Source organism: Pseudorasbora parva, chromosome 7, assembly GCF_024679245.1.
Source record: "Pseudorasbora parva isolate DD20220531a chromosome 7, ASM2467924v1, whole genome shotgun sequence".
NCBI classification, from domain to species: Eukaryota; Metazoa; Chordata; class Actinopteri; order Cypriniformes; family Gobionidae; genus Pseudorasbora; species Pseudorasbora parva.
Genome location: NC_090178.1, coordinates 28,284,621 through 28,310,183, shown reverse-complemented (window position 1 = coordinate 28,310,183; position 25,563 = coordinate 28,284,621). Strand labels below are relative to the sequence as shown.

At 37.9% G+C, this 25,563-nt stretch overlaps 1 protein-coding gene across 1 annotated transcript in view; it reads left to right on the top strand.

Moving 5' to 3' along the window:
* The first annotated feature begins 514 nt into the window (after positions 1–514).
* The window catches only part of ephb6 (eph receptor B6), a 66,900-nt gene continuing 41,851 nt past the window's right edge, over positions 515–25,563 (top strand). Inside the window, exon 1 of the mRNA XM_067448900.1 lies at positions 515–638. Coding sequence (XP_067305001.1) covers positions 575–638 — 64 coding nt within the window. The 5' untranslated portion in view covers positions 515–574. The remainder of the gene's footprint in view (positions 639–25,563) is intronic.

The following is a 25,563-nucleotide window of genomic DNA, read 5'->3' as shown; positions in this document are numbered from 1 at the left end:
TGTATTTTTGTTTTTCAGGGAAAAAAGATTCAGTTGAAAGAAGAGAAGAAAAGAAAACACAGGCAGGTTTCCAAGCTTCTTTTACTGAGTGATGCATATTTCCAATCTGGCTCGCCTTGCCCCATCAGCATGCCAAGCCAGAGCCTTCACCAAATGTGACTGAGTGAGAGCGTCTGTCTCCTGCGTGTCTAGACACTTTCTCTGCGAACTAGCCCAACTCGTTTTAGGCTTTCCATCACATTGAGTAGCTAAAGTCAGTTTATCGGTCCCTTCATCTCTCTCTCTCTCGTTGTTCTTTGCTCAGTGACTTCTCAGTCATAATCATCATCATACATAAATACTCCTCCCTGCTCCCCTACCCCCCTCTCTTTCTCTCCTCTCTTTAATCTGAGATAAAAACAAGCAGACAGACTCCTCCTCCCCTCTCTCTCTCTCTCTCTCTCTCTCTCTCTCTCTCTCTCTCTCTCTCTCTCTCTCTCTCTCTCTCTCTCTCTCTCTCTCTCTCATTCTCTCTTTCCTCCTGTCTCCCTCTCCTGTGTTCTTCCTCTCTGGACTTCTCTTGTGTGTTGCTCTGATGGAAATGTGGAGGATCTTTCTGTCTGTCTATCTTGTGGTCCAGCACAGTTCAGCTGAAGAAGGTATGAAACTTCCTTTGCTCCCCCTGATGCTCTCAGCCCTCCATATGTGTGTGCGTTTTGGGGGCTCTTACTGTCCGGCTCAGAGTGTGTCAACATGTGCATGAGACTCTGGATGAGTCTGTAGGTGTGTTTTTGCAGATATCAGTTCACTTTCATTAACATCTGCACATGCGACGATAGCTGTAGCGCATGTGTTTGTGTCATTCTGAGGCTGAAGAGCTGAACAGACCCTTGTACTGTATAATGAGTGGCTGTTTATGAGTTGTTACTGTGAATTGAAGAGCTCTCTGTGGATCCTGCCAAGCTGCGTTTATGCTTAACAAAAGGGTGTAGAATAGAGCCAGCAGAGGGGTGAATAATTTGTTGTGTAACCTTTGTCTCTCTCTGACCCATGTGACCCCCCTTACCAACTCTCTGCCCCCTTTTTTCTGATATTATAACTGTTATAATGGCCCTCTTCTCAGCATAGACCATTCAGCCCACTCACTCACTTCACTTCATCTTTTCATCTGCACTTTTCTTTCTATCGTTCTCATTTTTTATTGGCTAAATGGTGATTTTAGTCAATGCGTTGAAGACATGAGCAGTTTAAATGCATGGATTGATGAAGTTGGCATCTCATAGTGAGCTCTTGTGAAAAAGCTCTGTGACTCATTGTGTGTGTGTGTGTGTGTGTGTGTGTGCGTGTTTGTGTGTGTGTGTGTGTGAGAGAGAGGTATTTGGAATGCCAAAGTCTGTTAGGAACATGTTGTTTCACAGAAGCATATCTTTCACTGTTTTTCGATCTGATCTGAATTTGTTATCGTGCCTTTCTTTTCACATTAAAATGTGCATGTATGCAAATTAAAAGGAAAGACTATATGAGGCGGTTGGCATTGTAAAAAGTCAAAGGAACTATTTCTACTTGATCTGACCATCAGAAATTTCTTTTTTTTGTGGGACCAAGGAACATAGCTAAAATCGTAGGTCTCCGGGACAATATTTTTTTTATGGATGAGACGCTTTTTTTCTCAGGTTCAATGATTAGACTACACACTACATAGTACCACCAACCCCCTGGAGAACACACACATGCGCACACACACACACGGTCACACGCACACACACACAAACTACATATTTGGTCAAAATCCAGAAAGCATCTCAAACATACAGTGCAACAAAATGAAGCAATACATGTAAACAATTTATACTAAAAATACAATTTATAATAAAAAATACATCAGTGCACACAACAAAAGCAGTGACACAAATAATAATACATGATTAAATTCGGTGGGTAGGTAAATAAATAATTAAAAGACACATTTATACAGCAAGGATCCATTAAATTGATCAAAGTGACAATAATGTTCAACATTGATAATAATAAATGTTTGAGCAGCAAATCATCACATTAGACCGGACTAAAGACACTAAAGACCGGAATAATGAGGCTGAAAATAAATTAATATGTAATAAATAACATTTTGAAATATGTTCAAATGCAAAACAATTAATTTAAAACTCGTTATTTAAAATGTTTACTTTTAACAAATTAATTAATCAAATTAATGCAGCTTTGGTGACCATAAGAAATATATTATGGTTAAAATCGTATTCTCCCCAAATGTGTGTGTGTGTGTGTGTGTATATGTAACAAAATGTTTTATAGCTGACCGTCACACGAAACAGCTAGTTCTTATAACACAGAGAAATAGATAGAAAAATACAAGGGCCTTGCACACTTTTCCCGATATTGCACTAATACTATATTAACCATGCTGCACTTCGGTCCCATAACACAGACTCATACCTCTGATGATTCTAGGTCATTCCCTCAAGGCCATAACTCTAAACTAATTCAGCAGCCCCCGTTACCTGCTCTTCTATAGCAAAATGTTATACCTTTCATCACATTTAACTAGTCCACAGCCATTCCCTCAGGCCCATAACTCTAAACTAATGCAGTTGTACCTGCCCTCCTAGAGCAAAGGCCTGTACCCTTCATCACCTTTAATTAGTTCAGCAGCCATTCACAGACGCTGCCTGTCTATGCACATAGGGTCCCCTGCCTTCAAGATCTCCCGAAAGCCTTTTTAGGTCACATCAAACACAGACACTCTAAATATATTTAGTCTTTTGTAATTAAAATAATAAAAATAAAGTATTATTTTACTGGCCAGTTTGTATATTGACAGTGGTGTGAATGCAACATCTACAGAGTTTTCAGTTATTAATGCCATTGAAACAAGACTTTTTGTAGTCAGTAATGATTGGTTTATTTTGTAAGCAAAAGTAGTATAGCTTATCATGTAATCTCAAAATGGCTGCTTTATAAGGCCACCATAAAGTGATGTACAAAAAATGCTCCAATGCTTTTTTTAAATATGATTTTAAATGTATTTTTCAAAATTACTGAATGCAAAATGAATCTTCTCAATTCTTGTTTGTTTGAAAGGAATTTATAATTTTATTCCACAAGGAGGTGTTAAGTTGATAAAAGTTGACAGTAAATATTTTTATACGGTAACAAAAGATTTGAAATGCCTTTCTTTTGAACGTTCCAATAATCAAAGAATCCTGAAAACTGCATCAAATTTCCACAAAAATATTTATCAGCACAAATTATTTCAACATTGATAAATGTTTTTTGAGCACCAATTCAGCATTTCTGAATGTTCATGTGACAATAGGGCGATTCTGCTTTGCCATATAAAAATATATAAAATAAAATAGAAAATAGTTATTTAAAATTTGAATATTTCATAATATTTTTTTTACTGTATTTTTGATCAAATGAATGCAGCCTTGCTAAGCATAAGAGACTTATTTAAAGTTATTATATTCTTACTCCAAACTTGTTAGCAGTAAATTAAGAAAAAAATATTTTTTTATATTTTAAATTATATATCATATAACAGTATTTTTGGTTTGTTTTCAATATCATTAAAGCAATACATTTTCTTAAGAGAATATTTTTTATTTTTTATTTTTAGTGATTTCAAAAAGAGAGGAAAAAATAAAGTGAGCTTGGTAACGGCAGTGAAAAGAGAGAAAGATTTGTATAATTTTTTACCATCACTCCCATAGACGCTGTATTAGAAACACCCTCACAGTAATGTTAAGTTGTTTTTTGTAATTTGATGCAAAAGTAATATAATACAAACTATTAGTGTTATAATATATAAAAATGTACATAAAAAAACAAGAAAAGAAAAAATGATGCATGATTTACGATATTGATGACCGTTAAAACGCATCATCACAGTCTGTGGAAAGGGTCCATTATGTTTTTCTTTTTTTTTCTAAAAAACTGAAAGTTCTGAATAGAGCAGTCAAATATAAAATGTAAAAAAACTATAAAAAAAACAGCTGTGTTATCCAGCTCAGACAGAGAGAGTTTATCCCTGCCACAATCTTGTCGGTCTGGACTGAAGACAAGTGTCATAAGGTCAATCCCTGAGGTCTGGTTGTAAAATTGACTGTGCTCTCCTTTAGTGGCAATTAGCCTCCACTTGACTCTTCAGGGTGTTGTGTTGAAAAGGAGATTGTATGTGCAGACAGGGCTGAGTGTAAATGCACACAGCAGGGTGTTTCTCGCTGAGAGAAACAGAAAGGTTTGAAAGCCTCACATTCTGGTAAAAGCAGCTTTTACACCCACACCAATGTAAAAAGAGGGAAATGTGAAGGAGGTGAGGAGGATGGAGAGATGCATTGAAAGAGGAGATGAGCACAGTTTCATGTCATGTCTCACACAGGGCAATGAAATGGTCCCTCAGGTAGCACAGCTCTGGCTTCACTGAGCTTTTTGCCCACATTGCTAGCTCTGTTTCATGTCCTGTTCTTCTCAGGTTAGATATATGTATGTGTGCACGCAGTGCACCGTGTGTGTGTGTGTGTGTGTGTGTGTGTGTGTGTGTGTGTGTGTGTGTGTGTGTGTGTGTGTGTGTGTGTGTGTGTGTGTGTGTGTGTGTGTGTGTGTGTGTGTGTGTGATCTCCTTGTGAGAGATCCTGCTGTCAGTGTATTGAGTCATGCAGCTGAGCTCTCAGATCTGTACCCATCCAAGCTCAAACTGTTGCCCCAGGCCAAACTGCATCACCCTGCTCGGCTCCATCTTCAGCTGCAATACCAACCCTTCCTCTAGCCAACTTCAATCGTTCACATGGCCACTTTCACAGCAAAAACTGGAAAACAAGACAAAATACTGATCACTGAAGTGATTTTTTTTTTTTTTGCAGAAAACTCTCATATGCAAGCCTGTAATATAAATATTCTGTATAAAGTCATAATTGCAAGATGTAAAAACAATATAAAATCTATTTGAAAATAAAACATATTAAAAGAAATCACACACACACACACACACACACACACACACACACACACACACACACACACACATATATATATATATATATATATATATATATATATATATATATAGGTAGGTGCTGGTCATATAATTAGAATATCATCAAAAGTTTATTTATTTCACTAATTCCATTCAGAAAGTAAAACTTGTATATTATATTCATTCATTACACACATACTGATATATTTCAGATGTTTATTTATTTTATTTTTGATGATTATAACTGAAAACTAAGGAAAATCCCAAGTTCAGTATCTCAGAAAATTTGAATATTGTGAAAAGGTTCAATATTGAAGACACCTGATGCCACACTCAGCTAATTAACTCAAAACAATTGCAAAGGCCTTTAAATGGTTTCTCAGTCTAGTTATGTAGGCTACACAATCATGGGGAAAACTGCTGACTTGACAGTTGTCCAAAAGACGACCATTGACACCTTGCACAAGAAGGGCAAGACACGAAAGGTCATTGCAAAAGAATTTGGCTGTTCACAGCAATATGATCCAACTGCGGCCACAAATGGGCTATATCGTGCTGGTGGGGGTTTCCATTTTCACAGACTGGAACGCCCTCTTCTTCTTCTTCACCTCTTCTCCTCTTCTTCACCTCTTCGCCCTCTTCTTCTTCACCTCTTCTGTGTGTGTGATTTTGCATGTATGTCTACGGCGAAATTAACCATTATGTGTGTGTGTGTGTGTGTGTGTGTCCACAATGTAAATTGATTAATAAACGTACTGAATGATGTTTTTTGAAAATTTAAAAACGCAGAATGTTTCTTGTGATGGGTAGGTTTAGGGATCAGGGTTGGGTGTAGGCCATCGTTATTGTGATTGACATGGCCAAATTAAATGTTTAGAATCGGTTGCAGGGCATTTCCGCTGAACTGGTTTGGGGACAAAAAATTACGCTTATGACATCATACCCATGTGCCTTGAGAAACTCGTAGCGATTGGTCGATGATACGCTACCAGGAACACTCAATAGGCAGTCTTGTTTCATGACGCGAATGCCCAAGCCACAGCTGGACCCTTCTCGTTCACAGAGCTCTGTGTCCAAACACATTAATAGAGAGGCAAAGGGAAGGAAAAGATGTGATAGAAAAAAGTGTACAAGCAATAGGGATAACAGCACCCTGGAGAGGATTGTTGTTCCATTTTAGATCACTTCATGCTTCCTGCAGCTGTTAAAAGAAATAAACATTTGAATATATATGTCTGTGTTTAATGAATGAATATAATATACAAATTGAACTTTTTGAATGGAATTACTAAAATGAATCAACTTTTTGATGATATTCTAATCATATGACCAGCACATATATAGACACACACACTGTATATATATATGTGAGTGTGTATATATATATATATATATATATATATATATATATATATATATATATATATATAATGTATGATATATAAATTGCAATTGTGCAACACTCAACTAAAATGGGCTAATATGTTTTTACAGCCATCTTTGATCCAACCATCTTTACCAAGTGTGCCAATAATACAAACTACAACTGTATATACAATTGCATTGTGAGGTATAAATTGCAATCGTGAAATACTAAGTCACAATTAAGAAATATAAATTTGCAATTGTGAGATGAAGTCTCAATTATAAGATCTAAGAGTGAATCTAAACATTTCACAATTACCAGAAACAATTTGTATTAGTTGTAATTGTTTGAGAGATCAATTTAAAGTTGCAACACCAAGAAATAAAGTTGTCTGAGCCATAGTCTTCTAGTCAGTTATTCAACATATGGTTCAACATTATTTGCGTCAAGCGACCTTGTGCTCCATTTCCTATCCTGTTCCTTTCTTCTCCCCAATCACTTCCTGTCTGTCTTTTAATATACTGTTAAATTAAAACCCCAAAATGCAATGTGCAGTTGTTACTTCAACATAGTTTTTCTATCTGGCTCGACTCTAAAACCACTTTATTTAAATGTTTCCATATAAAGCCAATTTCTGAGTACCTGGCAAAACTTACAGTGTGGTAAACAAAATTGTGGTCTTAAACGGTCGCCCCATGGCAGTTACATACTGGATGCAGAACAATCACATAAGAAGCCCTTTGTGCTAGCTGAAAAGTCAGCTTGCTAAGAGCAAAGATGGCAGAACATCCCGAGCTGCTTATTACTGTATGTTCCAACATTTGGTCTCCATCGCTGCAAGGGAAGATTTTTAGGACACTGCATGAAATGCGTGTTGTGTTCAACTCGACTAACATGGCTAAATAAAGGCAGGATACAAAAGTGAAAAGAAAAAAGCACTTCACGCTTCCCTGGTGAATCCGTGTGTGTACAGGTCAAGCCACTGATGAGATCAAGCAGAAAAATACAGCGCGCCTCTAGGGCCAAACGAGAGCCGTCCAGGTCCAGAGCTGTAGGCTATAGGAGATGAAAGGTGCTGCCAGTGAGCTGGTGAGTCATAAGCAGCGTTTTGTGGAGAGAGACAGACCATATACAAGCTTCAATTCAAGCTAAACCCAAAATGAAGAGTTCTGATAACATTCATTGACGTGCGTGAGCTTAAATCTGGAATTGTGCTAATCCCTGTCTCGCTCTTGCCATCTCTCTCCGTGGTTTGGTGGTAATGAGGGAGTGACTGCATGTGTCCTGGGGTGACTGTCTATACACAGAGACATCTGGAGCAAATGAAAGGGAACCTGCCAAAGTTACGCACACGAGTATGCATGTAAACAAACATTTTTGGATGCAATGTCACATTTGCACAGTCATGCCCAACTGGGTTCATGATTGTGCTGAATGTATTTTCTGAATTGGTATGTTTTAAAAGAGTTAAAGTACATTTTTTTAATGCATAGATTAAGCAAGTATCAAAGTGTTTCCTCAACTACTGGCACTTTACTGGACGTTTAGATAAGGTTATTTAATTTGCCTATCAAGAAGGCCCAACAGTGCACAGGATGATTCTGTCATTTAATAACAACAGTAATAATAATTAATAATAATAATAATTGTATTTATATAGACATTTTTTTAAAAGCTTAAGGACATTTTACAATCAATCAGATTAACACAGAGAGCAAAAAAAAAAAAAAAAAAATACAAACCCGATTCCAAAAAAGTTGGGACACTGTACAAATTGTGAAATGTGAAGAAATGCAATAATTTACAAATCCCATAAACTTATATTTTATTCACAGTATAATATGGATAACATATCAAATGTTGAAAGTGAGACATTTGAGATTTCATAAGAGCTACACATTCCACAAAAGTTGGGACAGATAGCAATAAGAGGCCAGAAAACGTAATACATATAAGGAACAGCGGGAGGACCAATTTGCAACTTATTAGGTCAATCGGCAACATGATTGGGTATAAAAAGAGCCTCACAGAGTGGCAATGTCTCTCAGAAGTCAAGATTGGCAGAGGATCACCAATTCCCCCAATGCTGCGGCAAAAAATAGTGGAGCAAAGGAGTTTCTCAGAAAAAAAATTGCATAATACAGTGCATAATATCGTCCAAAGATTCAGAGAATCTGGAACAATCTTTGTGTGTAAAGGGTCAAGACCAGAAAATCATACTGGATGCCTGTGATTTTTGGGCCCCAGACAGCACTGCATCACATACAGGAATGCTACTGTAATGGAAATCACACATGGGCTCAGGGATACTTCCAGAAAAAATTGTCGGTGAACACAATTCACCGTGCCAGTCGCCGTTGTGAGAGATAAGTGCCAGCTAAAACTTTATAGTTAAAAAAAGAAGCCATATCTAAACATGATTCAGAAGCAGGCATTTTCTCTGGGTCAAAGCTCGTTTAAAATGGACTGTGGCAAAGTGGAAAACTGTTCTGTGGTCAGAATAATCAAAATTTGAAGTTCTTTTTGGAAAACTGGGACGCCATATCATCTGGACTAAAGAGGACAAGGACAACCCAAGTTGTTATCAGCGCTCAGTTCAGAAACCTGCATCTCTGATGCTATGGTGTTGCATGAGTGCGTGTGGCATGGGCAGCTTATACATCTGGGAAGGCACTATCAGTGCTGAAAGGTATATCCAAGTTCTAGAACAGCATATGCTCCCATCCAGACGTCGTCTTCTTCTTCAGGGAAGACCTTGCATTTTCCAACATGACAATGCCAGACCATATACTGCATCAGTTACAACATTATGGCTGTGTAGAAGAAGGATCCGGGCTTCTGAAATGGCCAGCGTGCAGTCCAGATCTTTCACCCACAAAAAAACATTTGGTGCATCATAAAGAGGAAGATGCAACAAAGAAGACTGTAATAAAGTTCGTAGAAATGGGAAGGAAGGAGGCGGGAACCAGCGAACGTTTAACAACCTTTAATCAAAACAATAAACAAAACGAAAGTAACGCACATAACAAAACTCAACGTAAAGTCCAGGCCTGGTCCTCTCTCGTCTTCCATCTTTGCTCATCCTTTTATACTCCTGTCACTCCACTCATTATCACTCACCACTGGCCCTTGCCTCGCTGCTTGCCACAAAGACCTAGGACAGTTGAGCAACTAGAACCCTGTATTTTACAAGAATGGGACAACATTCCCATTCCTAAACTTAAGCAACTTGTCTCTTTAGTCCCCAGACATTTGCAGACTATTATAAAAAGAAGAAGTGATGCCACACAGTGGTAAACATGGCCTTGTCCCAACTTTTTTGAGATGTGTTGATGCCATGAAATTTAAAATCAACTTATTTTCCCTTAAAATTATAAATTGTCTCAGTTAAGAATTTCATCTGTTATCTGAATAAAATATTGAAATTTGAAACTTCCATATCACTGCATTCTGTTTTTATTCACAATTTGTAGTGTCCCAACTTTTTTTGGAATCGGGTTTTTACACACATAAATTAATATTCTTTCTGAACAATCAAATGCAATTTCCACACTATAAAACTCCTTCATTTTGCAGGAGAAATATTGGTAGTAGGATTTTATAATCTTTATAATAATAATAATAATTATTATTATTATTATTTAAATGGAAAATTTCCAAACCTCAGGGCAAGATTACCTACAAGATTAGATTTGTAAATTATAACACAATTAATATTTTCACATTTTTGTATAATTTATCATGTACATTAGTCTTATTGGAAATGGCACACAATACAGTAAGTCTCATATTTAATCCCAAACCTGACCTTTACATACACTTTTGTCTCCTTGTTTGTAGTGGTGGAATTACAAAACGAACAAAATTTGTTTTTTACAACAAATCTGTAAAAAACTGTCACAATTACTCACCCGCACATCGTTCCAAACCCCTAATACTTTCATTCATCTTAATAATACACAAATAAAGACGCTTTTAATAAAATCTTTAAATTTATATGATAAACGGATTGAATTAAGGCATTTACTCACATAGAAACATTGATCATTGACATAAACAGAAGCTCAACCATACTTGACATGCAAGAACAAACCTCATTGTTTTTTGCGGTAGCTCAAACGTGCTGCGTAACACACGAGAATGAAACTCTTTGGTTCTCTCATGGCAAGCAAACATATTTCAGCTTCTGTTTACCATTTGTGTGCATTGAATGAACGTGAATAAAAGCTTAAATTCAATCTGTTCATCATATTGGGTCTCTTCAGAAAATGTTTACGATCTCTTTATGAACTTTTTGAAGCATCAAAGTGGTAGCATAGACTGTCAATGGATAGTACAGAAAGCTCTCCGATCTCCAAAAAAAAAAGCTCTCCTCTCTCTGAAAAAATCTTAAAGGGATCCCATGGTGTTGAGACTTGTATGGCTTAATATAACATAAATGATGTATCTTACTGAATTATGTGGTAGAATACCCATGAAAGATCTACGTTATTTAAAAAATCGATTTTATATTTGGACCATGGGCGGCGCCATTTTGTTTGCGTTCTAGGTTGATGACGTAGAGTGGTTGAACTCCTCAATCAGCTGGCATTACCCGTAGCTATTTTTACCACAACGCAACTCGAAAATTGTTTCAGAGTTAAACAAAACCAATGAATTGCTTTGTAATTGTACTTAAAACACACTCAAACATACATGTGCACACAAACTCACCTACACAAGTCACAAACAGATCGGCGGGCGCGCACACACACACCTGACTGCTCTGTCTCAATCGCATGCATCATCACCAAAACATCCTGCCTCTCTTCCTCACGTTACTTTATCCCATCGTCCTACCTAGATATTTCCCTCTGCTGGTCACATTAGGCATTATAGTTAATCTACTATCAACAGTCTATCTAGGGAACAGGATGTGTTGAACAGGATATCAACACAGGGAATAGATTGAGGGTTATGTATGCGCGCGCAGTGCGTGCGTGCGTGTGTGTGTGTGTGTTCGCGCCGATCTGTTGGGGTGTGTGTGTGTTCGCGCCGATCTGTTGGGGTGTGTGTGTGTTCGCGCCGATCTGTTGGTGTGTGTGTGTGTGTGTGTGTGTGTGTGTGTTCGCGCCGATCTGTTGGGGTGTGTGTGAGTCTGTGTGAGAGAGAGAGAGTTTATGTGCACACGTATGTTTGAGTGCGTGAAGTCGGACAGCTGTTTGTAAATCGGCTTTACTTGTTATTGCGGTGGAACGTGAGACTGAATGACTGCACTCGAACATGTCCACTATGGTGTCGGACAACACTACAAATGGCCGTCCCTTCAAATAATGCCCTATTTAAGGGTATAGGGTCGATTTCGGATGCAGCCCCTGTCGTGGAGACTGAGCAGCCCAACATCTCGATTGAGACAGAGCCTGTCGTGTGCGCGCCCGCCGATCTGTTTGTGACTTGTGTAGGTGAGTTTGTGTGCACATGTATGTTTGAGTGTGTTTTAAGTATAATTACAAAGGAATTCATTGGTTTTGTTTAACTCTGAAACAATTTTCGAGTTGCGTTGTGGTAAAAATAGCTACGGGTAATGCCAGCTGATTGAGGAGTTCAACCACTCTACGTCATCAACCTAGAACGCAAACAAAATGGCGCCGCCCATGGTCCAAATATAAAATCGATTTTTAAAATAACGTAGATCTTTCATGGGTTTTCTACTACATAATTCAGTAAGAGACATCATTTATGTTATATTAAGCCATACAAGTCTCAACACCATGGGATCCCTTTAATTTGCATTCCGAAGATAAACAAAATTCTTACAGGTTTGGATGGAACCGCATGAGTGTGAGGAAATGATGACAGAATTTAAATTTTTGGGTGAACCAAACCTTTCCAAACCTTTTAATATAACAAAAAGAAGTTGAAATCTGTTTGTTCGATTAAAATTAAGCTGTAAAACTGTTTATCGTTGCATATTTTACCAACAAATACCTTTTGATCATGAGCTAAACGCTTGCCGTATGTGCGCATATGTGTGTGAAAGGCTATTCTAGAAAAGTGTTGAAATAAACACTCACACTTCACTACTACTACAGCAGGATTAACATTGTAGAGAGTTGTCTTGAGTGAGACTGACTAATCAAGCGTGAGCTGGCACAGCGCGTTAACACTTCTGAGAACCAAGAGAGCCAAATGCATGCATACTCTCGCCCTATAAAAGAACAGAAAGCATTACCCTTTCATAAGCAAGCACATATCCCAGAGTGAGAGCAAGTGCGAGCACTCAAGTGAACAACTCACAGAGACGCACCACTGCTAATGCAGAACACCCACACATCATATTAATATACAGCACATAAAGCTAATGATAATAAAGGACAGACTACTGTTTATATATTATATGTCTGCTCAACAACATGGTAGGATAGACTCAAGGTACTCTAACACTCTAAGACTCTTTACTCAAATTAATATTTCTCAGGGTTGGTTATATACTGTATGTCACATTATATGGGGTAAGTTGCCACAGAGACAGCCAGCCACTGTACAAGACTATGGGCTTTCCAGACAGTTTTAAACTGTACAACCGTTCAAACAAACAAACAGATGAATTGAAAGAAAGAACATAAAAAAGTAAGTTAAAATTTAGATTCAAAATCTTGGCATATTTTCACCCTTTTTGACCATTATGCAACTCAGACCAAAACATAGTAGCGATGTTTGAAATCTGAATGAAATCTGTTTTTGAACAAGTCGCTTGAGTGATTGATTTAATGACTAACTCATAAAGACAGCCTACTGGCATAATGGTTTAACCTGCAGAAAGAATGAAAATTCCCACCACTAATGCAAATTCGAGGACCTAAGAATGAATATTGTATAAAGAAAAATGTCATGTTTTGGCCAACATTCATTGTAATGAATTGCCATCAAATCCCAACATAGGAAACAAATGTGACAGCTTGCACCAACATCAGATTTATAAGAAATCAACTTGCCCTATAAACACAGTTCAATCAATTATATAACCAATTATACAGATGGCTCTTGTATAAATATCAATCAATCAATCAACTTTATTTATATAGCGCTTTTACAATCACGATTGTGTCAAAGCAGCTTCACAGTGTCAAACAGGATAATATTGCAACAAAATTGTACGGTTGTCTGGAGAAAACAGTGATGTTATCAGCTTATTTTAATTTATCATATAGCGACAATGTTGGCAGATCTGTATTATAGTTTATAGAATTAATTAAAACTTAATTCATACATTTTATCTGTATAACTAGTTAAATAACTTTGATCATAATTGTAGTGTCCCCAACTGAGCAAGCCAAAGGCGACAGTGGCAAGGAACTAAAACTCCATCAGGGCATGATGGAGAAAAATAAACCTTGGGAGAAACCAGACTCAGTCGGGGTGCCAGTTCTCCTCTGCCCTATTAACACACCGTGTATGATTATTATTCTGGCAACCTTACAGGTCAGAAATCATATTAGATCGGAATATTCAAAATTTCAGGGTATCACGGAAGAGACGGGTTTATTAAGGATGGTGCGTCGATTACACAAGAGTATGAATACATGAAAGATCGGAGTTATTGCGCCGAAGACGGGTTTTTTGAGCATGACGTGCCGGTGAGGCAAATTCAGAGGAGACACCAATTGACACGGCTCAGCAGACACTCCAGGATGCGTTGGTCATGTCCAGGCGCAGGTCCACCATCCGATCCGGACGCGGCCTGGATCCGGGATAAACCTCGGGATAAACAGAGAGACTAACATTAGCGTAGATGCCACTCTTTTTATGATGTAACGAGTACATCAGGTGTTATGGGAAGTGTTCCCGGTTCCGGCTGACCTAGTTAATGCAGCCTAACAATCAGTCAATTGAATTGAATAATAAAAGTTAAAAATGTTCTATGTGTATGCCATTGTAAAGACATGTGTTTTTAGTCTAGATTTAAACTGACAGAGTGTGTCTGCTTCCTGAACAATGCTAGGAAGACTGTTCCAGAGTTAAGGAGCTAAATAGGAAAAGGATCGACCGCCTGCAGTTGATTTAGATATTCTAGGTATTATCAACTGGCCAGAGTTTTGAGACCGCAATAGACGTGATGGAGTGTAACGTGTTAAGAGCTCGCTTAAGTACTGGGGAGCTAAACCATTTAGTGCTTTGTAAGTAATAAGCAAGATTTTAAAATGTATGCGATGTTTAATAGGGAGCCAGTGCAGTGTTGACAGAACTGGACTAATATGATCATACTTCCTGGTTCTAGTAAGAACTCGAGCTGCTGCATTTTGGACTAGCTGGAGTTTGTTTATTATGTATGCAAATAGGATAATTTAAGAATTTGGAGGACATAATTAACAATAAAATATATATTTAAGGGATGTATTTTGACATAAACAAACTACCAACATAAACTACTGCTAGAGTAAAAAAAATATTGGACTCAAAACCTTATTGTTACTAAGACAAAACCATTGTGAGAACTTCTCAATATGACAACCAGCAGTGTGTTTCCCAAAGCCAACTATGGTTACAAGTGCCATCATTACCAATAGAGTTCAGTGGAACTTGCAACCATAGTTGCTTTTTGGAAAGCACCCCTGGTCTCTTCTATAGGTCATAAATCACTGCAACTTATCTCTTTACCCTTTCACACCATGTTTCTGTCTCTCTTTCAGTGCTCCTGTGTGTCTCAGCTTTTTAAACAAACATTGTCTCTCTCTCCCATCAATAATGTAACTAAATGTATCTCTGTGTTTAAACTCTGACAGGGCCCTTCTGTCACTTTCCTGTTTAATAATAAACACAAAAAGAGGGGGACAGGGAGACAGAGTGAAGGGGACGGAGTGTGTGTGCAACACAGAAATGAGAATGATATGCCAGTGGAGTGCATTACTCTAGCACTTACTAACTTTGGCCCACACAGCAGTTTTTGCTTCCATCAGCCCCAAACAGCCCCATCTCTGCATCACAATGGACCCACTGAGTGCAGCCCAGCACTTCATACATGTCCACGCTCAGGGTTACGGGCTACATGAGAATCTATTTAGGAATTCGAGTCATACACTTTTAATTACAGTAAGGGAAAACGGAACAGGTCAAATGGGGGAAACCATTTTAAACTGAGATTAACCACCGATTAGTAAGTAACGGACTAAAACTTTGAGCAGAGTTAATCTTGTTGAAGCCACTGCTCTCTGTCTCTTTCTTTACACATTTCATCATGCATTTTAATTACTGTAGTAATTAAATATCTGTTTAGTTCTCATCAAAGCTTTCTTTATTTAGGTGATTATTGTAAAACTCTTACGCAGCCTCAGATGTCTGTCCGAACTTAGGTTTTTTATGCACCTTCGTGCACTTACGCTGTCTTACAAGTCATTGCTTGATAAGGCAGTGAGGCAACAAGTCTCACCCAAACTAGTTAACAAGCTGAATTTTACATGAATTTGAGTGCATGAACCGGTAGTTACTGAATCACAGATGTGTGATGATGATGTTTCATATGTGAGATGATGATGAGGCCGAAACCAGCACGTCCAGTGCAAGCAAGCTTTGACTAGTTCGTTTTACTCAACATCATTTTATTTATCTGTTATATTGAAGCGATCTTTTTGAAGGATATTGGTTCACCCATGCCCTTTTTGAGCACTTGAGCTTATCTTGTTTTGAGTTTCTGTACACCAGTGATTTCCAGTCTTTTCCAACTCCTAGCCCTCGTTTTAGCAACCCACCAGACTATTTGTGTTACATTGGTTAATGGGGACTTAGAAACAGAGATTTTTAGAGCAGTCTTTATTGAATAAATTGACAATGAAAAGAAGATGACGATAATGGGTTACCGAGCCCAGGCCCTGTTTCCATTGGATGCTCTAGCCTTAATGCACATATATAAATCAATAATCAATAATCAGTGAAACTGTCTACACTACGAAATATATCTCTTGACATTCTGTCTACACTTTTTTCAAATTAATGGATTCGCGAGCTTACATAATTCAGCACTGACCAAAAACTCCTCTGATTGGCCATTGCGTTTAAGAAATCAACAGATATGCGATTGGCTACATTGCTCAACACTGCAAAAGTCAGTGCGAAAGCCATGGAACCAGGTCTGACTGACCCTCAAAAGACTCTGGACTATTAGACCAGTGTGTCTCAACCCCGGTCCTGGAGTCACGCCAACACTGCACATTTTGAAAGTCTCCTCTATCTGACACACTGATTTCAGGTACTGGAGCAGAGATGGGCGACGTGGAAATCCTGCAGTTCTTTCTAATGAGCTGATAAGTTGGATCAGGTGTGTTTGATTAGGAAGTCAACGGAAATGTGCTGTGTTGGGGGTCCTCCAGGAGCAGGGTTTGAGAACCCCTGAATGAGACAGTTAAAGGCTGCAACATAGGCTACTCCGCAAGAACAGAGAAAAAAGTTCTCGCTCCCAGGGCTGCGAGAACAAAATGACGTAATTCATTACGTCATTTAAAATTAATAAATCAATTTATTTCAATAAAACTAACAATATTTTTTTTTACAGTGGACCACTTACATCATTTAAATCATACTCTTTTCTGTATCCATATAAATTCATTTTAACCTACACTGTAAAAAAAGGCAAATTTTGAACTTCTGTAGTACAATCGACTTGATTTTTTAAGTTATTTCAACTTAAATTATGTTAGACTGACTTTCAAAAAATGAGTTACATCTTGTATAACTAATAAAAACAAGTTTAACATTTCTTAACGTATTTTGATGAGTTAAAACAATGTAAAAACATATGTTGTCATAACTTATTGAACATTTTTTTTTTACAGTGTAAATTCTTGATTTAAAAAAGCATATTTATTTGAGAATAAATGTTGTCAGTGAAGAAGAATGACAAGACTCTGTCACTTTTTTGGGTGTTGGAGTGCTGATGCAGAGCAGAGCCATTGTCAGATCCTGTGGAAAGGGGGGCAATTTTAGGATCGCTGTGGTATAGACTACACATGGGCATATAAAAAATATGTGGGCTATGTGAATTTTAGTGGCAGCCCTGACCCAGAATCAACCCTCAGTTTGGTCCATGCTAACAGATGGAGAGGCCATCTGTAAATGACAATTTGAAGTTTCTGGACACAGATTTAGTAGTCTGGATGCCAGCTGAACTCAGCCTCACCCACAACATTTGAGGTTGGGAAGTTTGGTCTGGACTTGATCCGTTATGGAGGAACTATGCTCAAACCAGAGCTGTTCGGACCAATAAAATTGTCAGGGCAGGCTTTATACGATGATAGGCAGTAATCAACAGTGATCATTCACCTCACCAAAGAGCGCTTGGGTTGAATTCGTTCTAATCCTAAACGGATCACATGTTCGTATATGCATTCACCTTTACAATTTTTCTCAAAAATTATGATTTTGTTGGTAAGTACTCTGTGTATACTTAAAAAAAAAAATTAAAACACCAGCAAAGATAGTTTAAACTTATCTTCTGCTTCTTCCAGTGTGCGTGCAGTTGAGTTCTGTTAACTATGCGTTGCTCAACATACGTCACTCTTTTGCTCTGATTGCTTGTAAGTCTATCCAACTGAGGCATTTTCTTTTCTGCTTTGGTTGAAACACACTCCATAATCACAGCCCAAAGAAGCAGTATCATACTCATATTCTGACTAGAATCTGAGTATGATGACGTCAGGCTACAGATTTAGATCATTTTAGCGCTTTAGACCTGCTAATAATCTAAATAAAGCCTTAGAGTACTTTTAGAAGCCATTATTGTATTTTACCCTGATTTCAGTTGCAAAATATTTATAACTGAGTTTATCGTGTTGAAGTTGTCTTTTACACATTCACATTCAGTCCCCACAGCAATTAACAAATAGTGATGTTTACATAATATTTCAAAGTATATGTCCGCATAACAATCCACAGCAGTATGCATTATTTCATTTTACAGACGTTAAAATACAGTCTGTTGTGTCTGCCTTACATGTATAAAGGCACATATAAAATCATTTTTATTATAAATCATTTAATGAGGTCTAATTATATGATTAGTTGAGGTATAATGAGGTCAAAATAATTAACTCCCCATGGAGAGACTGTGTTGTGTGTGTGTGTGAGAGAGAGAGAGAGAGAGAGAGAGAGAGAGAGAGAGAGAGAGAGAGAGAACAAATTCAAGCACGTACACACTACACACACACACAAAGACAAATACTACTAATATTCAGCAAGGTCATTGGAAATTATTGTTTGTGAGGAAAGATTAATGGTGCATTTATATGTCTGTCTGTATGTCTTTGTGTGCAAGTACCTGTCAAAACAACTAGTGAGCATCCGTGTGCATGTGCTTTTTTAAAGCACTGTTTTTTGCTTCAAGGCCCAGATTTAGAGTTGACATCAAATGGTGATCCAACACTGTCAGAACTGTGTATCATAAAAAAGTAAGAAAAATACATAATGTTCATTTTAAGGTGCACTATGTAACTTTTCTGTCTGCTAGAAGGCGACTATTCAAAACAAGTTGTAGTTTGATGACGCAAAGTTTGAGCCCAGCATCTTGGGACATTCACCTCACAGCCGGTGGAAAATAGGACTCGGGCAGAAATCATGTTCATGGATGTGGTTATTAATGTTACTGTATGAAGTAGAGCAGGACCGAATCTTGTGAAGCGGAGCAAGTCTGCTGTAGCGAGGGGTAATAAGCTGAACAACACACGCCTCACTTTTATTATGACGGGACGGGACACAGTTGCCGGCGCTATTTCTGCTTTTCCGGTCATGAGTATGAGGTAATGCTGCTCTGTTTATCATATTAGATACAAGTGTGTTTAAAATGATGTTATGACGTTACTCTGAGTGTTCGCTCAGCGCTGCTGTGAAACTTGTTCACACTGCTAAGAGAAAAGCGCTTCTGCCAAATAAAACCCAACGCAGATATGACCCAATTGACAGGCGACTCCTTCAGATGTCCCGGCTCCTTGGTTAAAATGTCAATTTTTTTACAAAGAGTTGGAAACATTTAGGATATTGTAAGTACTCAACTGAACAAAATATATAACACGGCCTAGTGGTTTTTGGATATTTAACTGCAAAAATACGCATAACATAATCTCTCACTTCATTCAAAAGACAGGTAAAAACTCATCTCTTCCATGAGCACTTAATCTTATCATTTTAAAAAAATCTAACTCTTCCTCCTCTATTTTTTCTCTTTTCCCTCCCTATTGTAGTTTTTGCTACTCCAAATATAGAAATATCCAAATCTTTGTATTTAGGGCACTTTTTGCGTTTCTTTGCTTCTTCATGTCAGGTCGCTTCCTGTACTCCTCAGTTGTAAGTCGCTTTGGATAAAAGCGTCTGCTAAATGCATAAATGTAAATGTAAATTTATTAAAGAGCCATAAGGCACCTACTGGGTAATGGCATTACAAATTAACATTAGTATTTTGCCTAATCTAATTTGCCTCTTTGAATTGAAATTCTCTATTTTAACCTTAATTGCTTCACAAATTGTAATAAAAATAAAACTAATATTAGAAGAAATATATTTTAAGTGGTCATTAATTGACAATAATTAATACACTAATAGTTTTAGTACCAAAAGATCTCTTCAAATATTCAATAAATATTATTAAACTAAAATATAGAACACTTATTTAATTGAAAAATAGGTCACATTTGACCATCAGTGAGTATGAGTGTGAGTGTGACCAATTGGTAAGGAATACCTGAGGGCTAAATACAAGAATAAAATTAATGTTAACAATGTTAAATCTCTATCACTCTCCATAATAAAACAATCCTGTAAATATGGCTGACTTAATAATCAATGCACACTATGCTGTACAGTTTACCAAAACTTGCTGCAAACATCTTTATAGTGAAACTGTTGTGTATCCACTTAAGAAATTCCACGTGACTGCGCAACCCAGCAGAAGCTTACCATCTTAACATATATGGAATAAACACTGGGTCAAATATTGTATTAGTAGAAGCCATATGACCAGATGCAATTGAAATGGGGGCGGAGGGGGGGGGGTGCTATTACATGCATTCTGACTTATTTACAATATTAAAGAGCTGGATTCTCATGCTAAACATAAAGGGGGGAATTGTGCCCCCGGATGAGCGCGTGTACACATCAACCAGAACGAGAGCAGGAGCACACCCATCGAGCTTAATCCAGGTTACAGGAGCTGTCATTTTGCATTTAGACCACAAAATCAACAATGTCATTAAAAAAGTGTGTTTTTGGTTGTGAAGGAAGGATAACCTTGTTCAGCTTCCCAAATAACCCAGCGCTAAGGAAACAGTGGATGCAGTTTGTTTTTCCAGAGCAGCAACAGAGTTCTGCAAGTGTGTTTGTTTGTTCCCGGTCACGAGTCGAAACCACAGGCGGCAAATTAAACTGCACCTGTGTTTTGTTGGCAATTGGTGCATAGTTTTTTTTTAAATTATTTTATTATACCTTAATTCAACCAGGGAATACAATGACATTATATTACAATTACATTATAATTGCATATAATGTAATCAACAATAATGTATAGTGAATCGAAAGTTATGTAGGGATAATAATAATAATAATAATTCATTACATTTATAATGCCATGATGTCGTGTGTGTGTGTGTGTGTGTGTGTGTGTGTGTGTGTGTGTGTGTGTGTGTGTGTGTGTGTGTGTGTGTGTGTGTGTGTGTGTGTGTGTGTGTGTGTGTGTGTGTGTGTGTTCAACACCATAACAGTCTTCAGTGTCACGTAATCCTTCAGAAACCATTCTTGATTTGTTGCAGAGGAAACATTTCTTTGTTTTCTTATTATTAATATTATTTCTGAAAACTTTTATTTTTTGCATTTGTTTCTTTAAAAAAAAAAAATCTTACTGACCCCAAATTTTGAACATAGGAAGCATTTTTCTCTCTTTTAAAAGTTTATTTTGCTATCCTAACTATGCACAATTTACAGAGAGTTACATTTCATTATCTTCATTTAGCATATATTTTTCCCCCTGCTGTCACTGATTACAAATCTTTATGAACAACATCATGTCGATTGTTACAGTAAGTGGGGAAGTTTCCTTGTGGGTATCCTCTCACTTGACACTAATCAACTGGCTAATTACAAACACCAAACATAGTCAGTTAAAATAATTCAATTGTTCTGCAACATACATTAAATGAGTTTGAAAGAAATGGCTAAGAGCAACATACTGACTGCTACTCATCTGGTCAAGAGTCACTAAAACTATAAACTATTAAAATAAGTCCTTTTTGAGAATAGTGATTATTGTTAAAGTCACCATAAAAATCTAAATTGATGATTCTTTTTTTTTTATTATTGAAGCCTGGTTAAAACCAGACCTTTCTCAGTAACTGAGGTATGGTCTGGCAAAGCATCAGAGACAAATCATTTCCAAAGGGGTTTTACCAACAGACATTGCTCAAATGCCTCTGGGTGCAATTGGATAGACCTACAACTAATCAGAGCGATGAAGGCGATGACGATTGCAGAGTGACGGAGAAACATCTGAGAAACATCACGTTTACATGCTCGTTCTTAAGCCCATTATGCCTAAGCCGACAATGAACATGGTCATGTAAACGCGGTAACCCGTTTTTATAAAGTCGGGACAGGTAGTTTTTTTTTGCCTCTTACCTCGATTTCGCGCTGCATGTAAACACATTAACCTGCTTTCTGTCGGCTTATTGAAGTGCGCGTGTGTGATAGGTAACAAAAAAATGCAAACTTAGAGCGGATTTAAACGCATCCAGACAGGGCGAGCTAGTGTTTTACATGAAATAAGGACATATGAGCCTATCACAAACGCAATCTTTTAAGACCCAGAAAATTGTAAAGGTGTGTTCTCTTCTCATCCAGCAGAAGAAGAAGAGGTTCAGTCAAAACGCTGCATCTGTAACTGCATGAGAGAATAATATGAGCCGTAAATCTCCCGCTGACATGGTTGAAGCTTTATTTAACATCACAACTAACGTAATATTTGGAATACTCCGAGTCAGATACAGATTACAGACATTATTATTTTTGACGTCACTACAAGGAAATAACCCGGTTTATTAATAAAGTCAGTTAAAGTTGTCAGTTTACTGGTTTGCATGTAAACAGGGAAAACTGGTTATTTCAATAAGCTGATATTTGTGAGTGATCAGCTTACTGGTGCATGTAAACATGCTCTGAGACTCTGTCACAGCAATTCTCTGTTTGTGATTTTGAGGAAGATGTTGCAATGGCTTCTGATGCCTTTTGCTGTTGTTGTAAAAGAAATATGATAATAGCTGGCGTCCACCGCCCCGCCATCAACATTTTTGCAAAATTTGGAAAACCTGATAGCGACTGAAACATCTCAGATTGACGGTCGATCAGAAACATCAAGCTCTGATCGCATTTGCCCCCGTTGTAAAGCATTTGTATTGCGATTAAAATGCGATTTTTCAATATTTTGAATTTAGTCTTTGGAAAATTGTGTCTCACAAACATTATACAAATACAGTCATTTCAGATGTGTTAGAACATTTTCAGACTTGAGCATAGTTATGCTAGTTATTTATTTACAATTATTTAAAAAAAAAATTTCATGACTACGAGATCTAGAGTGAGGAAATAATCACAGAAAGGCCAGATCCAGAGCTGATGTGTGTTAGCACATGATCACACTCCCCATTTTCCTCATCAAAGCCGGTGTAATCCACATCTGGTAGCCGAGTGTTGTTCTTTGCTTGGGTTTTAACGAAAATAAAAAGTTTAAAATCGCTTGAAACCATCCATCTTTGCAAAGTACAAAATCTGCTTCACCAGCCGTCGCTGCGCTGTCGTCATCGTGTAAATCCCGCCCCAACGTTTCTGATTGGTGCCGCAATTTCGACGGTTTGAATGGGCTCTTTGCCAGACCTTGCAGAGCAAATCTAATTTTGCCGGAAGTTGTCTGGGTTTTCCCAGGGTAGGAATATTGCAGTATTTATTCTAAATGATTTAACCGTGCACATCATTGTTTTTTTAATTCACAGATATACTCCACAATAGGGAAGATAAGACTATCGCAACTTCCGTTTTACACTGTCCCAGTACTAATGTTTCATACTAAGGCATACATAATCCTTTAAAAGCAGAACATTTCTAAACGCACTGTTATAGAATGCCCTCTTTTCATGTTCTCTGTGTACTAAAGAAAAAAACCCATAAAGCTCTCCCAAATCCCAGCCCCTGCACACTCCAAGGCATGCATCACCGTCTTCAGGAGCAAGAGAAGTGATGGATAAGAACCAAATAGAGAGACAGACAGGAGGGAAATGATAGATTGGCAGAGAGATTTGTGGGGTCCCCATCTGTGAACATAATCTAAAAAAATCTGTTTATGCACAAGCGAGAGAGAGAGATGGATGGGTGGATTAAGTGTAAGCCACTGGATAATATCAGTTTCGTGGTTTTAAGGGCAGATAGAGAAGGGGGGAGGCAGAATTAAAAACACTTATCCTCAGTATGCAGCTGTGTGTGTTTATGTGAGGTTTAGGCCTTCTGTGAATGTCTTTTATATGACTACGCTTGTTTTGTGTTTGCTCAGTTTGGTTTGTTCAATTTAAGAGACTTTAGGTTCTTTACACGAAGGTTTGGCCCATTTCACGCTGTCCCAGAGGAGCCAGAGCTCAGCCGCCCCTCATCTGGAAAAATATGTGGTATTAAATAAACATGAAACATTTTAGAAATAAATCATTTGTAAACAGTACCATTGAGTTGAGATAAGAATTTCACTCTCTATCCCTCTCTCTGTCAGTGATAAACAGTTGATTAGATAAATGTCAGGGCAAGCATGATGGAAAAGGACAGCTTAGATGCCCGATTCCTGTCATATCAACCTTTGCTGTATTACGAATTTTGACACAAGTTTTGCCGGTGGCTCAATTTTCATATAGAATTTTGACAAGATGCCTCTAAGACACATTCCAGTGCCCATTTTAGCAATGCTTTCCTTGTGATGGTCTTGTATTTTTCTGCTAACACAAAGCAAAGTCTGTGGCCGCTGGTAAATGCTTTTTTTTTACCCCTATATTATATATATATATATATATATATATTAGTTACAACCCCTTGACTTGAAGAGTAGCAACATGAATGGAGAGGCCATACACAATCCAAATTTCAAAATAAATAAGTGTTTAATCAAGAAAACAAACATAACTACAAGTAAGGATTAAAATAAGTTACAAAAACACATCAAGCCTTGACTGGAGAGGATGAGAGGGCCAACAGGATGTCCAAGCTACCAGGACCGCAGATCACGCTCCCAGCCTTTTGTCCCAACACATCATATCTCTTTTCTTGTCAACTCTCAAACTTCTTATAAGCAGCATGGTCAATCACCGTCAATTCTCCACACCTGTGTCACAGCGCTCAACCTGTAAACACACACAACATTTACCCAGAGACCCCTGCTGGACAAAATGAAGTACCAGCCCATGAGTCGTCACACCTCCTTCCTAAAAAACAGAGGCCCTAAAAAGAAGTACTCTGTTATCATTGTACACCAAACAAACACAGGATACAATCAGACTTGGAAATCAAATTATTGGTTACACTTACCCTCTCTCCTTCACCACCTACCCCTCATTCATCTCCACCTCTCCAAGCCCTCAAACGCCTTGAGAACACACAGAAGCGGAGCGAAAGAACGGGAGACAAGGACCAATTACTCGTGCAATAAAGCTCATGACCAAGCATCCGCCACCACATTACGTTCATAGAACGAATCACCAGTGGTTTTATGAATTAAAACATATTCGTCCGCAAGAACAGCCGCCTCCGCAGCGGTCATCACTATGTTCGTTTACAAACATTGCGACACGCTCGGGGATAATGTTTTTAAACTGTTCTAGTACGAGATTATCAGATTCGAAAGACCTTCAAAGGTATTAACACACAGTGATGTACACCACATGACTTGTCAATTCCCTAGCCACTTCTACATGCGTTTTTCGATCATCTTTCCTCCATCCCCTAAACCGTCGCCGATACGCTTCAGGGACAAGTTCATATGCTTTTAACACCGCCTCTTTTACGATCTTATAGTTCGATTTTCAGAGGAAAGTGAGATGAAGGCTTCCTGAGCTTTACCTTCTAAAACGCTTTGTAGTAGGAGTGTACGCTCTTCATCGTTCCAACCTTGATCCTCAGCCAAGCTTTCGAACAGAGAAAAGAACACATATGGATCCCGATCATTGAATCTTGGTAAGAGTTTAATCAT